The sequence below is a fragment of the Mustelus asterias genome, chromosome 15 (assembly GCF_964213995.1).
Source record: "Mustelus asterias chromosome 15, sMusAst1.hap1.1, whole genome shotgun sequence".
Taxonomy (NCBI): Eukaryota; Metazoa; Chordata; class Chondrichthyes; order Carcharhiniformes; family Triakidae; genus Mustelus; species Mustelus asterias.
The window spans coordinates 25,455,943-25,472,874 of NC_135815.1; the positions used below are offsets into that span (position 1 = coordinate 25,455,943).

A 16,932-nucleotide genomic window follows, 5' to 3' on the forward strand; every position below is an offset into this window, starting at 1 on the left:
AGGTTTGTTGTGATAGCATTGACGCATGAATAGTCTCACGACACAATTCTTAAGCTCCCACATAAGAATGGCCAATTGTGTTATGTGTAAGTACAAAGTGAGGTAGCACCTTAACATTTAAGATGGAGGCAAATTGTAAAGAAAACAGATCGGAATGCATTTGGCATATTGCTGAGCTGATTTACATATAGTTGTGGTTTTATTCCTGCAGGGAGTTAGTCAAAAATTTGCGGAAGTGCACATTGGATTTGTCCTTCCAAGAGATTGATGTTGATTATTGGTCTGTAACTCATTCCTTTCTGTTGCCATTACTGAAAGTCTTGTTCCATGGGCAAAAGGCAGTGACATGTTACACTCCACCATTAGAAACAAAGTAAAATGTTACACTCCACCATTAGAAACAAAAAAAACTGTCCCATTTTGTATAGCACAGCTCACTTAAGCTTACCATCAACAATCCTCAAAAAATTAAAATAATGTGCCTACTGGTGCACATCTGTGCAAGTTAGAGAAAAAGTAGGTGTGTTGATGACGACACAAGGGGAACCATCTTGAGGAGATACTAAATCTCGCAGTATGCAAAGAAGTTGAATTAACGTCAGTGGATACTGTCATTAATGCAGAGTGGTTCAACGATCATGTCATTTCAATTGTATATGTAAATTTGACTGTTCGGCACGGCGAGACCTAGTAATGCACAAGTTAGCTTCCCCTGATGTCATCATAAACTGTCATCCTTTAAATACACATTCAAACAGAAGCGGGATAAAAAATCCAAAATATTCATTTCTGAAGGGTTACTGGAGTTTTTAAGGTCAACTGATCAGATCAAATCCCACTTCAAATAAACATTCTACAGCTACAATGTAAGGTTATAACACTCAAATGAAAAATTCACTCTTGTCTACTACAAAAGAATTAAAGCAAGACATTGTGAATCCAAAATTGTAATAAAATGTTATCTTCTACTTGCACGATTGTTGCTTGTAAAGTCTTTGATACATCATTGTAGCTTATGGATAATAAAGTACACATTTGAACAGAGAATGACTGCAGAATTCCAAGATGCAGGGGGATCTAGGTATTCTAGTGCACTAGTCACAAAAAGCTAGTATGCAGGTACATAATCAAGGCGACAAATGGAATGCAAGAGAAAATGAACATAAAAGTAAAGATGTATTGGTGAGACCACATCGCAAACAGTGTGCGCAGTTTTGGCCACTTTATTTAAGGAATGATGGAAATGCATTGGAGATGGTTCAGATTGATACCTGGAATGAACAGGTTGTCTTATCAGGGAAGGTTGGACAAGTTGGTCTTGCTTCCACTGGAGGTCAGAAGAATGAGGGGCACCCTGATTAAAGTACATGTGACCCTGAACAGTTTTGACACTGTGGAAATGGAAAAGATGTTTCCTCTTGTGGATAAGTCCAGAACCAGGGGCACTGTTTTAACAGTAAAGGTTAAAGGGGCAAAGATGAGGAAAAATGTTCTCTCAGAGGATTGAGAGACTTTGGGACTCGTTGCCTTAGAAGGCAGTGGAAGCAGGGTTATTGAGTACTTTTATGGCTGAGGAGGTAGGCAAATTCTTGTTCGACAAGGGAATCAAAGGTTATCGGGAGTAGATGGGAATGTGGAACTTGAACCAAGAACAGATCGCCATGATCCTATTGAATGGCAGAGCTGGCTCAAGGAGCTGAATTTTGTATGCTCCTATTTTGTACGTTTGTATGCTCTTCCAACTTCAACAACTTTTCAAATATTGGGGAAATTAACAATAGACATCAGCATGTTTAGTCTACAGCTTCTACAATATAGTAGTGGTAAAGTTTGTACAAATTAACAGAAATTAAGGAAAAAAATAAACACTGGAACAAGCGAGAGATCAAAGATCAGATGGCCATCAGAGCAGCTTTTCTCCACATTTTATAGAGCTCTACCCTCATGCTGAAGCACAGGCATAAATAGACAGAATTCAATGAAAACGTTTGGGACAATTTTATTACAAACGAAGTGTTTCTGTGTCCGTGCGTATATAAAAATGTAGAAAAAAGTCCCAAGGCACTTAAAGACATGAGGAAAAAAATAAATCTAAGCCAAACAAAAATTAACTGGAACAAGCAATGGTTTGGTCAAAATATCCTAAAGGAAGGATCTTAAAATGAGAATAGGGAGACAGAGAGTCGTAAAAATAAGGCAAAAAATAAGACTGAAACAGTTGAAGGCACAGCAGCCAATGGTGCAGTTGCACAAGAAGCTAGAGTCAGAGGAAGAGAAAATACTATCAGGTTGGAGAAATTTATACAAATATGGATTAAAATTGTCCTTATGTTTCAATCATGAGGCACTGGGGCAAGAATGAGCTGTTTTGGGATAGGACACAAGCAACAGAAGTAGGCACCTATCCGATGGAAACTGCATACTCATCTCAGGGCCAAAGTAGACCTTGAGGTTGTGAACAGTCTGGTTCAAACCAAAGCGGTGATGGTGTGGTGGTGGCGGTGATGGTGTGGTGGTAAGGGGAGTGGGGAGGCAGTGATGGAGTTGGTAGTGAAGTCACAGTTTATCATGCCTGAAAACTTTGATCTTCCAAATATTTAGCTGGAGAATTTTACAGCTCATCCAAGACAAGAGGGCTTGCAGCACAGATGCAGTCTGATGGGTCAACAGGGGCGATGGAGGTGAAGAGTTGGTGACAGTGGAATGGAAGTGTAAGGGGACCAAATAGCTCCAGTTTACAATGTTACAACTGATGTCACAGCTCAGATTTTAAAATTAAGAAATAGTTGAATGTGAGTTCCAATACCATGGGATTAATTACTTCTAACCACAAGTACAGGGAGGCATTTACATAAGGTTTGCTTATTAGCAATAAAGCCAGGAAACCTAGAATATGAGGTTACAACCGAATTGAGTGAGCCATTACTCTGAAATAATTCTCCATCTCAAGCTCTACATTTTGAAAATGAAATTCATTGCCTTGCTATTGTTCTTTCACATTGCTGCATAACATTTTACAAAAATTCTAATTGTCATCTCTAATGTGCAGTTGTGTCAAAATGTTTGCTGAAATATATCTCGACGGACATAAATTCTTCACCAGATGTTCCAAACTCTAAGCTTAGCTAATAACTGAAAAACACACATTAATCCATAAAGCCAATTAAGTTTTCCTTGAAAAATTTTGTAAAATAAGCATGCACAACATTACAACAGTGGAGAATCCTTTGTTCAGCAGAACCTTAAGTTGGTTGCTATGAGGAAATGTTGATTTTTGTATTTTTGACTTACTGATCAAGATGGACTCCAATCAGTGGTGAACACAGGTTGGCAGTAGGCTTGGCCAACCCCAAATTCACAATGGATTCATGTAGCTGTTTCACTGTATCTGCTTCTCCCTTCATCGCTACAGCATTCAGGATATGGAAGAGCGAAGTGACGGTGGTCTCTCTTTGAACAATCCCTTTCTCTTTCATCTCCTTTAGGATGAGAATAGCTTCTACAATGCAAAACACCAAAGGTTCCCAGCTAAAATTTATTCAAGAGAAAAACAAACTGCCTTTTTTTAAAATGGCATTTTAACTAAGCAAGAATGCAAATTCTGGAGTATAATGCAGATTTCAAGTTAATTACTACTTGTATATCTATGCGAGACTACAATTATATACCACAATGGCATGATTTTATCATTTCTCTGCTACTGTGACTACAAATTATAGGCAGTATCTGTGTGCCCACTCTGCACTGTATAACCCTGCACAGCCTGCCCTGTAGCTGCACAATCTCACTAAATGGATGCTTTTATCCTTCAATGATAACATCTGCTAAATCACACTATTGTTTCTCTAGCAGATGGTTTGTCACGAGGCCAGATAATTAAGATGTGTTTACACTGTATTTACATCTAGACTAATGGCTTGATACCGATACAGCCTGTTTGCAGAGCCGATACTAATTATCCAGTCTTAGCGAGGGAAAGCTTTCTAACAGTCTACATTAAAAAAATAAGGTTTGATAATCTGAACAAATTAGTTCTCCTTATGGAATAGATCTAGTCCATTCTCATATTTCAACAAAAGCAAGCATTGTGGCTTTTAGCAACTAATCCAGCTAAGTGAATTATTTCAAATGTTTTAATAAGTTCCAAATATAATTCTAAAATTGAACTGAACATTTATTTCCAAATAGCATATTCAGACTGTTTTATAAATGTCATGCAACTTTGCATTCAAGTTATTATGCATTACCATACTAAAACAAAAATAAAAACCATTAGGGTAGGCACAGTAGGCAATCTATGCCACAAGTCATGTTCCTCAAACTTCGAATGGCTATGTTAATAAAAAGAGCTGCAAAAAAAAAAGCAAATGCACTGAGCTGTGCAAAATATAAATGACAAGCTTGCCAAGCCATTATAACTACTGTAATGGCCTGCACTGTCCAGCATTTTTACGTGAATTCACATGAAAATTATCATACGCCATGCAAATATAACCTTTGAAGGCATGGTATAGACCATCAAAATAAAGTCACATTCTCATTTACTTTATAGTAAATGTTTAATTGTGATTTTTTAAAAACTAATTAGTTTACACAAGCAGACAGCTTACCTTCTAATTTACCATGCTTGGCTAGGACTCTCACAAGTGCCAAGTACTTATTTGTGTCAAGGGCAACAGACGAATCTTTACGGTCCCTTAAATTTCAGAACGAGGAGAAGGTTAGTTTTTCACAACTGAGCAGAGTTTTATTTAGTACATCAAAATGTTGCAGTAATGCAACACTCAACTTCATGCTGCATAAAAATCAACGTGCAGCAACTCTCACTTTTAATTTATCCATGGTCCAGGCCCTGATTAAGATTTTATGAAGGGAATCTAAAGATTTCTACCTGTTTAATTCAGGAAGGTCCTTATATCAGCATAAATTAACCTGACATATTTCTGCACTAGTGTACTTACACTTCTTGTTTCAGGTTCATTGCCTCTTCTGCATTATCGTGTCGACAGCAAAGATTTATTAGTGCAGCGTAGCCACCGATAGCCATGTCCGATTCATACTGAGCTTTCACTTCAAGGGCTTTTTGCATATTCTAGAAAGAGAACGAAAAAGCGGTTCTTCTGAAGATGGCATTGCCCACATAAAATAGGTCTAAGATTTCCTCTCTCACTGGAACCTTGACAGTTAGTGCTGTTTTTTTTACTATTCAGTACGTTTAATTATTATACAAGTGGATTCACGCGACGTCTTTAAAGATAAAATGTGACTGGCAAAACAAGAAAGCTCATTATTTTTCAAAAGAAATTAAGCGCCCAGAAAATGTCAAATACTAATCATTGGAGCAAGTATTGGGTAATTGAATACATGAATATACTTCTAATGTACTTTTAGTAAAATTAAATAATGGCCCTCATTGCAATGAGCAGAATATTGCATTTCCTGAAAAACATTCTCCCTCGTCAGTTTAAATATAATACAAAATGGATGAACATGAAATATACATCATTTTACTAACTTGTGACCATGTCTCAATTTCTTATGTAGCTGCACTTAGCCAGTTATATTACCTTGAATGTACATGGGAACATTTTCATAGAATCCCCACAGTGCAGAAGTGGCCATTTGGCCATCGAGTCTGCACCGACTCTCTGACAGAGTATCTTAGCTAGGAAAGTGGTGTAGGGTGGGGAAAAATTAGATTTAAGCTCAAATATTACCCCTGGCAACACCATCCCAATAACCTTTTTGAATACCCTGCCAATATCCTTTGTCAAAGTTCATGTGAATAATGGTCACAACAGCATGGAGGACTTAACTTCTATGGAAGTTGGAAAACTGATCATAAAATTAAACAAAAAGTTAAAAGGAAATAGTGCATGCATATTGTGTTTCCACCTCTATCGCTTTGTAGAAAGGGAGCTCCTCTCGTGATTTAGTGCACACTTCTAAAAGGTGGATGAGACATAGTTATGACTTTCAAAAATAAACATGACACCACTTACACTGACATTACTCATTATAGAAAACATGCTTTCAAGTACTGCAAATTACAAAATGCCACACTGGAAAAAAGTAATACATTTTGACATAGCACTGTTCTTCATAATTTCTCTTTCACACAAAGAATTATGTGGAGAACGACATTGTAGCCCACTGAAGATTTACAATTAAAGCATGAAACTTTGAAAACAATTGCAGCTAATAAACAAGTAGAGGGAGATGGTGATAGTGATAATATCATTGGACCAGTAATCCAGAGGCCCAGGCTAATGGGGACATGGGTTCAAAACCCACCAAGGCAGCTGGTAGACTTAATAAATATGGAACATAAAGCTAGACTAGCAATGGTGACCATTAACCTATCTTCAATTGTCATAAAAGACCTATCTGGTTCATTAGCATTCTTTAGGGTAGGAAATCTGCCGTCTTTGCCCAATCTGGTCTACATGTAACTCCAGGCCCACAGCAATGTGGTCGATTCTTAACTATCTTCTGAAATGTTCAGTTCAAGGGCAACTAGGAATGAGCAACAAATAGTGGCTTCGCCTGCAACATTCCATGAATGAATCAAGAAAAAAAAATCTGAGATTAAACATTGACCAATATTTTGCAGTGATAATGATGGTGAAACTTAGCATTTGCCACTAATTACTCTTCAAAAACTACAGCAACTTCTGAAGTCAACGTATGCGCAGATAAACACAGAAATCTGGAAGTCACTCTCAGCGATGCTACACTTCCCAAGAGGGTGTGTTTTTGAAGTACCCGCACATTGCAATCAAATAGTAATCACTGCACTGGCGAGAATTGCTCAATTATTTTGGCACAGGAGGAGGCCATTCAGTCTATTCAGTCCATGTCAGCTCTGAGAACAATCCAGTTAGTCCCAATCGTCCAATCTATGTCACTAACCCTGTAAATTTATTTCCCTCAACAGCCTATCCAATATCCTTTCAAAATGACTGATAGTCTTGCCTTCCATCACCCTTGTCGGCAGCGAGTTTCAGGTTATTATTCTGCACTACTTGCTGCATAAAAAAGTTCTTCCTCTCATCCCCCTGCAATCGATGCCGAAAACCTTAAATCCAAGTGCCCTAGTCCTTGTACCATCAACTACTGGGAACACTTTATCTATCATTACCTTGTACATCTCTATCAAAGCTCCACTTCTCTCCAAGGAGAACAACCCTAGCTTTACACTGCAAAACCCTCAAAAAAGTTACACCTTTGTTGAAAGAGGTAGTATTTTTCTTTATTCGGTCACAGGACATGGGTGCTGCTGATTTAACCAGCATTTATTACCCACCCTAAGTCTCCCTTGGGAAGGTGGTGCTGAACTACCTTCTCAAACTGCTGCAGGCTATGTAGTGTATGTACACCCACAGTGCTGTTAGGGCAATAAAGATGGTCTCAGTTCCAGGATTTTGACACAGCAACAGTGAAGGAATGGTAATACAGTTCCAAGTCAGAATGGTGTGTGACTTGGGGAGATGGGAACTTGCAGATGGTCCTATTAAATTGCATCTTCTGACCTTGTCCTTCCAGGTGGTAGATATTCCAGGTTTGGAAGGTGCTGAAGGAGCCTCGAGTTGCTGCAGTGCATCTTGTACCATCTTGGAGGGAGTGAATGTTGAAGGTGGTGGATGGGATGCCAATCAAATAGGTTGAATCAAATTTGGTGTTGAAGCTCTCGAGTGCTATTGGAGCTGCACTCATCCAAGCAAGTGGAGAATATTTCATCACACTCCTGATTTGGGGGCGGCACGGTAGCACAGTGGTTAGCACTGCTGCTTCACAGCTCCTGGGACCTGGGTTCGATTCCCGGCTTGGGTCACTGTCTGTGTGGAGTTTGCACATTCTCCTTGTGTCTGCGTGGGTTTCCTCCGGGTGCTCCAGTTTCCTCCCACAGTCCAAAGATGTGCGGGTTAGGTTGATTGGCCGTGCTAAAATTGCCCTTAGTGTCCTGGGATGCGTAGGTTAGAGGGATTAGTGGGTAAGTATGTAGGGATATGGGGGTAGGGCCTGGGTGGGATTGTGGTTGGTTCAGACTCGATGGGCCTCTTTCTGCACTGTAGGGTTTCTATGATTTGTGCCTTGTAGATAAATAGTGGACAGGCTTTGGGGAATGAGAAAGTGAGTTACTTCCCAAAGAATTCCCAGCCTCTGACCTGCTCTTGCAGCCACAGTATTTATATGGCTAGTCCAGTTCAGTTCCTGGTGAATGGTAACCCCCGAGTATGGTGATTTTGGGAGATTCACAATGGTAGTTCCATTGAAAATAAAGCGAAGGTAGCGAGATTCTCTCTTGTTGGGAGTTAGTCATTGCCTCTGGCACAGTGGCTAGCCCTGCTGCCACACAGCGCCAGGGACCCAGATTAAATTCCCGGCTTGGCTCACTGTCTGTGCGGAGTCTGCATGTCCTCTCCGTGTCTGCGTGTTTCCTCTGGGCGCACCGGTTTCCTCCCACAGTCCAAAAGATATGCTGGTTAGGTCCATTGACTGTGCTAAATTCTCCCTCAGCGTACCCGAACAGACGGCAGAGTGTGGTGACTAAGGGATTTTTGCAGTAACTTCAAAGCAGTGTTAATGTAAGCATACTTGCGACAATAATAAAAGAACTTGTGTGGCACGAATAAGGTACCAAGTTCATAATTACTAAACAAATCACCAGCCCTGAAAACAAATTTGTGGAATATCAAATCCTTATATTATCTATTATCACTTTTTTTTTGCTTCTACTTTAATCTCACGTGAGTGACCCAATCATTTATTTTACTCTAAAATGTTAATAATAAGTGAAATATTCAGTGCATTTTACTTAACTGGTTTGCTGCCGGCAAGAATATTTCCATGCAATTGGCTGCTTGACGACACAAGTGTTGCTGGACACCTTTATTTGGCACCAGACTCAATTTGACATCAGGAAATGGGAACTATACTCCATGAGAGATTGCTATTTCTTGTGGGCAGCTTTCTTCGAGGTCAGTGACCACGAAAATCAGATTATTTTTGAGCTAAAATGCTGTAGACTCTCAGTCTCTCTGTAGTTTTATAAGGCATCTATAATTATGGAGAACAAACTCATTTTAAGACACCCTCCCCCCAATGGATGCATTGACAGAAAGTAATTAGGCTATAAAAGTCACAATTTCCACTGCAGTTAGTTATTTTCATAAGCATTACTGCTTCCAATTAAATGTGAACAGATGTACCTGGTCGGTTGTGTGGGGGGTGGGGGTGAATATATTAACATGTGCTTCACTACAGCCCCTTTTATTTCATGCACCTTCCAAACAGCTTGTGACACATCTTTATTGGATACTTCAGTACATGGTTTTAACTGTATCTCAATCTTTTGACGCACAATCATGTCATAAAAAAAACACAAATGGGACTATAGTTGAGTAATTTATAAAGCCATCAGATGGTCTATTGTTGGACACATGCATGCCCTGAAACACGTTACTTGATTCTCAAACTTCTTTCTGCTTTGGGTTGAAGTATATGGCAATTTAGGTTTCCAAGTTTCATGACAGGAAGGCCAACATCCCTTCAAACCTCCTTCCCCCATGTTTTAGAATCACCATACAATAAGTATTGGGGATTACAATTCCAATCGACCAAGACAGTAAAGAACTTGAAAAAATGAGATGTGGAATGTGTGGATAGAATTCAGGTGGCACCAATAATTGATTTATGGAGCATAAAGTATTTTTCATCAGGGATTTCACCTATCTTTAGCTTTCCCAGGAAGAATAAAATTTGAATAACTTTGCACGTTTTAAATTTGTCTTTTATTTAGAAAAATGTGCGATGGTTTTTCTCTGACCAACCATGTTGGGATGATAAACGCTTGGGAGCCAGGCACTTTCTAAAACTGAAGATTTTGTACGAATTGCATGCCTGGACCTAGTATTAACGGATGCTACATTTCCGTCAACAAACTGCCAAATAAACGTTTTTTAAATTTCAAATTCAAGGTTACCTCCCCAAAGCCACTAGTTTATATGCGGTCAGACTGAACAGTTTGTAGCTGCATGCTCCCATCTACAATCTGCACCGCTTTTCCAGGCAGAAAAGAATGGATCCTGCTGGTTCTCTTTGCCCATTTCTCCATTGCAAAGCAGATGAAGGTTGGTCATTAGGCCAGAACTGTGATGAATAGAAATGTCAAACTTTCAGACTACTACATTTGATCAAAGGTCACACAGGCACTATAAATTTTATCCCACTTTCAGAGAATGACCAGGAGATCCAGGAATCGATCAGCCTACGGTGAACCTGAAACAGCAACCCAACTCAAGAACATGAAAGCAGCTCTACTGATGGCGGAGGTCAGCAAAAAAAAAAACCATGACCCAAAGAAAAGATGGTGGATGGAGAAAGCACAGACAATCCAGCAGTTAGCTGTCAACAATGACGCGCAAGGCTTCTTTCACGCAGTCAAGACCACCTATGGCCCAAGCACCCAAGGCCCCACCCCACTGCTGGCCAAACATGGAGGGGCACTAATCCAAGGAGAGGCAGTTAGCGCCCTTTCGGAGGAGCACTTCAATGACCTCCTTAACAGAGACTCTGTCTTCAATACACATGGTCTCCACTCCATCCCTCTGTCGTCACCATCTCAGCACAACCCCAGCACAGCATGAGGTAGAAGGGCCATTCGACAATTGAAGGATAACAAGGCATCGGGAGAAGATAGAATCCCCGCAAAAGCACTAAAACAAGGCAGAGGGGAACAATTATATGAATAGATAACCTCATTTCCATTAGTTGGAAGAAAGAGAACATGCCAGGATATCTCAGAGATGCTGTAATGGTGACCACCTTCAAGGAAGGTGAGAAATCTGACTGCAATAACCACAGTTGGTCACAGGGAAGGTCATCACAAGAGGCTTCCTTAAATCACCACCGTGCTGCAGCTTAAGAGCCCTTCCCAGAGCTGCAATATTAAATGAACCCACTAAGAGGCACAATGAACATGGATCTTCACTGCATGGTAACTAAAGAGAAGTGCAGGGAACACCACCAACCCTTGTACATAGCCTTCATTGACTTCACAAAAGCCTTCGACAGTCAATCATGAGGGATTATGGAGTGCCCTCCTGCTGGCCCCAAAGATTTGTCCCCAACCTCTGCCTGCTCCATGATGACATGGATCCTGACCAACGATTCACCACGGGCTCTATTCACATTTTCTGGACTGGAGTCAGCAAGGCAGTGTCATCACACCAACACTTTTCTTGATCTTCCTTGCGACAATGCTCCATCTCACCTTCAGCAAGCCCCTCGCTTGAATGGAGTTAAACTACAGAACAAGCAAGAATCTGTTCAACCTCCACCGCCTGCAGGCTACATCAAAGGTTGTCCCATCCTCTGTCACAGTCTGCTTACTGTAATTCAATGTTTGCATCTGTGCAAGCGCTGAGACCGAGCTCCAGGTCATCGTCAACACCTTCACTGAGGTGTACAAGAGCATGGGCCTTACACTAAACATCCATCGAAGACAAAGGTCCTCTACCAACCTGCCCTGCCACACAACACTGCCCCCTAGATATCAAAATCTCAATGTGGTCTTGGACAATATGGTCCACTTTCCATACCTTGGGAGCCTACTGCCAATAACAACAAACATCGACAATGAGGTTCAACGCTGCCTTCAGTGTTCCAGCGCAGTGATCGACTGCCTGAAGAAGTGTCTGAAGACCAGGAGCTCAGACCCAGCACCAAGCTCATGGTCTACAGAACAATATAGACACCCATCGTCCTATATAGCTCAGAGACATGGAGAATGTACAGCAGGCAAAGTGCCATCAGCGTTGTCTGCACTCGATCCTGCAAATGTTCTCTCTCAGGCCAACATCGAAACATCGACCACGCTTGATCAACTCCGCTGGGCGAGCCACATCGCTCGCCTGACACAAGACTCCCAAAACAAACGCTCCATTCGGAACTTTTGCACTGCACGTGAGCCCCAGAGGGCAGAGAAATGCTTCAAGGACACCCTCAAAAGCCTTCTTCGAAAAATACAACATCCCCACCAATAACTGGGAATGCCTCGCCGAAGACCGCCTGATGTGGAGGAAAAGCATCCGGGGGGGAAACTGAACACCTGGTTCTTTTCATTGGGCAGGAGAAAATATTCAAGAAATGCAAAATCAGTAAATATATGGTTGTAAAATTCAAATAGACACAAACTGACTTGCTGGTGGAAACCCCCGCTCCAGCAACTCAACAGCAACCACAGGATCCTATATTTATAGGTCGTAAAGCAGATTTGTAGATGGTCAATGAGATCTTCTGGCAACAATGTCATCCACAGTAGTTAAGTAAATGATTGAAGGGAGACCTGCCTTTAAAATGAAAACAAATGTGCAAGATTGCACATTCTTCCGTGTTAGTCTATTAATAGTTTGTCAGGAGGAGCAGTAATAGATATTTGACTATGGGGAACAAAGCTGCCTCTCTTTGGCTTTATGTAACTATCAGTTTCTATTTGCTCAATCAGGCTCGCTTTCTTCTATAAGACTTATCTTGAAGATGCAGAAAAGTGCCTTTACCAGTAACAGTCTGGAAGAACAAGGAGTTAAAAGAAAAAAATGTGATCTGGCCAATGAGGGTGCAACCAGCCAACTGCAGACAAACAAAGATCAGTTAACGTTAGAAGAAATCAAGATCAGAAAAGAAGTCGGGTGGGGTGAGGGGGGGTGATGACTAAAATCAGCTCTAATATAACTAGTCTTACATAAGGTGAGTTCAATCAAAGTTTAAGTGGAACACACAGTCCCGCTGCCAAAACTGGGCTCATTGAAGATTTTAGAAGCTTATGGCTGTGTCCCAGAGATGAAGGAGATGGACTCAACCACAACACTGGTAAAGAATGGGACCACAGAAGTTCTGAATGTTGCTAATCACACACACAAGCACGGGCTATTCAAGAAACCAGCTATTCAAAGCAAAGAGAATTCAAAGTTAAATTTTCAGCTGTGCAAACAATTACTTAGCACAATCCCTCCAATTTGTAACATCAAACTTCCTGATCACTGCTGTAGTTAATGTTCAGTATCTTTCCGAGTTTATTTAGTGATATGCTACATTGCCTGCGTAACTTTCGCTTTTTAAAGCATGTCTATCTAGTAATGATTTGCTACCCAGGAGGCCACTATTTGACACACTCTGCTTGTGCTGGCTCCTAGAAACAGCAGCCATGCTTTCTCAGATATTCCTGCTTTTTATCCAAAACCTTCCGAGTTCCTCATCATCATGCACCAGTCCAACTCCTTTTTACAATTATTTAAGGAATTAACTTCCACCACTTTTCCAGTTGTGTTCCAGTTCATTACAACTCAATTTGAAAAAAAAAATTGCATCACCCTTATAGATCTTTTCCCAATAATTTTGAATCTATCGCCTTTCGTTACTGATCCAATTACCAGAGGGAATAATTTTTCTCCACCAGAAACTCTCATCAGTTTGGAAAAGTCAATGGGTCATTTCTTAACTTTATCTGCTCCGAGAAGAAGTCCAGATAACTCCATTGCTCTCATGCTATGGAGTATCTGTGTACCCAACATTGTGACTTGTAACCAATAAAGAGTGTTCAGTGCTTGACTTCTTGATGAAATGGCTTTGTGCAAGCCTTTTTTAAATAATGTTCATTCGTGGAATGCAGGTGTCACTGGTTAGGCCAGTATTTATTGCCCATTCCCAATTGCCCTTGAGAAGATGCTGGGGAGCTGCCTTCTTGATCCACTACAGTCCATCTGGTGTAGGTGTATACCCACAGTGCTATTAGGAATAGAGTTCCAGGTTTCTGACCCAGTGACAGAAGGAACAGTGATACCGTTCCAAGTCAGGATGGTATGTGACTTGGGGAACTTGCAGATGGTGGTATTCACACCTGCTATCCTTGTCTTAAGTAGAGGTTGCAGGTTCGGAAAGTACCATCACAGGAGGTTTGGTGAGTTGCTGCAATGTATCTTGTGTTTACACACAGCTGTCACTGTGTGCCAGTGGTGGAGAGAATGAATGTTTAAGATGTAAAGTTGCATCCTTCCCTGGCTTGAACAGGGGCCTAGTAAAGGATAATCAATTGGTTTCCAATTGGAATCATAACATTTTGAGTCACTTTTTTTGCGAATAGGGCAAGATATTCTCTGGGCTTCTCTGAGAATGGGGATTTGAGAAGGGATGGCTTAATCATTTTGGAATAGAAAAGTAGTGAATTTCTAAAACCAATTCAAAAATCAGCAGAAGGGAAAAAGAAGTTTGAAGTTTATTTATTAAACACAAGTAGGCTTACATTAACACTGCAATGAAGATACTGTGAAAATCCCCTAGACGCCACACTCCGGCACCTGTTCGGGTACACTGAGGGAGAATTTAGCATGGCCAATGCACCTAACCAGCATGTCTTTTGGACTGTGGGAGGAAACCGAAGCACCTGAGGAAACCCACACAGACATGGGGAGAACGTGCAGAGTGTGCACAGACAGTGCCCCAAGCCAGGAATTGAACCCGAGTCTCTGCCGCTGTGAGGCAGCAGTGCTTAACCATTGTGCCACCGTGCTGCCCCAGAGATTTTGAAAGCATTTCAAAAGCAGCTTAACATCATTTCAGAACTTGGACGCTACAGGCGATCAGATTTATATTGTTAAATTGTTGATCATCAATGCATCATCAGAGCCAAGTGTGATGCCCTCAGTATATAAATGCTTCTAAATATGTGAAATAAGGATCAAACGGTGCTGTCAAGAAATCAGAGTGTAAAGTATTATCTAAAAGGAGACCAGGATATGGCAAGAGTTATTTGGAAAGGAAAATTATGACACTGGACGGTAGCAAAAGCAACTCAAAAGTAAACAGGATTAAGCTTAGAATTATACATCGGTTAATCTTATTTCACATGTTTGTACACTACTGAAGTCTACAATGTGTGATGAAATTAAGCTTCTGGAGAATAAGAAATTGAATGAGGGCAGTCAGCCTGGATTTCCAAAGTTCCACTTGATCCATCTTACAAATTGAATTAAGAGGGAATAGAGAAGTCTATGTGATTTAAGGATTTTGAAGAAGCTTGCGATGAGCTTCAAAGAGAAAAACTGTGAGCTGGCGTTTCATTAGCTCCTTCACCAGTACAATCATTATATGGCCCAAAGGCTGCTTGTGACATGCACTTCGTATGTGGCCCTCAGCAGAGCCATTACTCCAGTATCTCCAGGTTTTCGTTCAACATTGTCAGAGCAGCCCATTCAACGCTTTGCCTCTTATTGTCCAATGAGAGGAAATGAAGGATTATTGCGAACCATCACCCACAGATCGTAGAAAATTATACTTCAACACATTGCGAACTTAGCGCTTTTTAAAAGTCTATTTTCCTATGAGAAAGTACCTGGTCTCCACTTGGCAATGGCCCAGAGTTGCACATCTTAAATCAGTAGCTCTGTGTCAAGGACCTGGGGTATAGTTCAAAACTCCATGGTCCAGCATGTTGATGCATTTCCAAGATTGGCTCCAGAAAGAATTCAGTGGAATGCATTGCAGTAGTTTGTAGTGCAGTGGAATGATCCATCAGATTCCTGGATAGATTTGGCAATCCAAATCCATTTCCGCTATCTTGAACTCTGCCCTGCTTTCTCATCAAAACTGCCTTCCTCTGATTCAAATATTTACCCAATTTTTCCAATTGCCTTGCCTCAACCAATCTCTCAATGGACATTGAGATTACCACAATACTGCTTTCATTAACCATCCCATTATCCTAAGAAATGAACTTGGACAGAATGGTATAGAAATAGTGGTTTGTTGGAACAGAACCTCAGTATTGCTAAAAAGAGACATGCTGTCAAAGCTTTTCGTCTTCTACTCAGAGGACAGATTTGCGAGAATACCAATTGTAAAAGGAAAAATAATTTATACTGCATTATAGAATGCTGATTGGTTGGCAAGAAGACTCTGATTGGCACAGGCATTGCCATGGAGAATACACCAGGGAACAGTTAACTGCCAAGCTTTTTGTTTAAATTCAAACCAGGCAGGTCGACTCAATTGGTCAAGGCATTGCTATGGGGGATAAACTAGGAATAGCTAGCATGCAGATCAGAGTAGCACCATAAGCCTGTGTTTGATTCCCATTCGAGCTGGGATAGGCTTGGGACCTGCCTCCTTGACCTGCCCTTGGCAAACCACTACTGTCAAAAACTTCCAAGAAAACTCAAGATGGAGCATCAACAGACAATGAGCCAGGATCTGCCTTCAGGAAGAGCACAAAGGACATGGCATCATTATTTTAAAATATTTCATTATAAACAGACTAAAGTGACTTGAACTAACAGTCAAGATGGTTATTTACTTTGTATTACTGCACATTTCAAACCCATTGAAATGGAGTAGTTATGTCTGCAAAGACCCAAAGAAAATGACCTCAGGGGAATACAAATGAGCCATATTTCCTATTCCATTAGCCAAAGTCCTGATACCCAACCAAGTGGGGATTGTTCAAAAAATGAGGGGTTGCTCATTTAAGACAGAATGGGGGAGAAATTTCTCTCAGAGGATTGAGTGTCCCTGGAAAACACTTCCTCAAAAAGCAATGGAACTAGTGTCTTTGAATATTTTTGAGAGCGTTAGATGGATTCTTCATTAATAAGGGGATGAAAGGTTATCAGGGTGGGAGGCGCGGGTAGGTAGGAATGTGGAGTTGAGGTTCCAATTTTTGATTTGATTTTCAGCCATGATCTTATTGAATGGCAGAGCAGCCTATTCCTCCTACTTCTTATCTTCATATGTTCGTATGAGACAAACCATCAAATCTAATCAAAGGAAACCTGGCTAAGAAGGAGAATTCCCAAGCCTTACCTGGGAAAACACAACCAAGTTTAAATTACTGGTCAGTTGGAGAGGGCAGTCACAGGCAAGCCAACCTTTTGAATG

The 16,932-nt window shown here is 40.8% G+C and overlaps 1 protein-coding gene across 1 annotated transcript in view; it reads right to left on the bottom strand.

The window, feature by feature from the left end:
* lrpprc (leucine-rich pentatricopeptide repeat containing) overlaps positions 1 to 16,932 on the bottom strand; it is a 132,017-nt gene that overhangs the window by 45,989 nt on the left and 69,096 nt on the right. The window contains exons 21-23 of the mRNA XM_078229667.1: positions 4,962 to 5,092; positions 4,611 to 4,696; positions 3,292 to 3,499 (exon numbers count right to left, since the gene is read on the bottom strand). Coding sequence (XP_078085793.1) covers positions 3,292 to 3,499; positions 4,611 to 4,696; positions 4,962 to 5,092 — 425 coding nt within the window. The remainder of the gene's footprint in view (positions 1 to 3,291; positions 3,500 to 4,610; positions 4,697 to 4,961; positions 5,093 to 16,932) is intronic.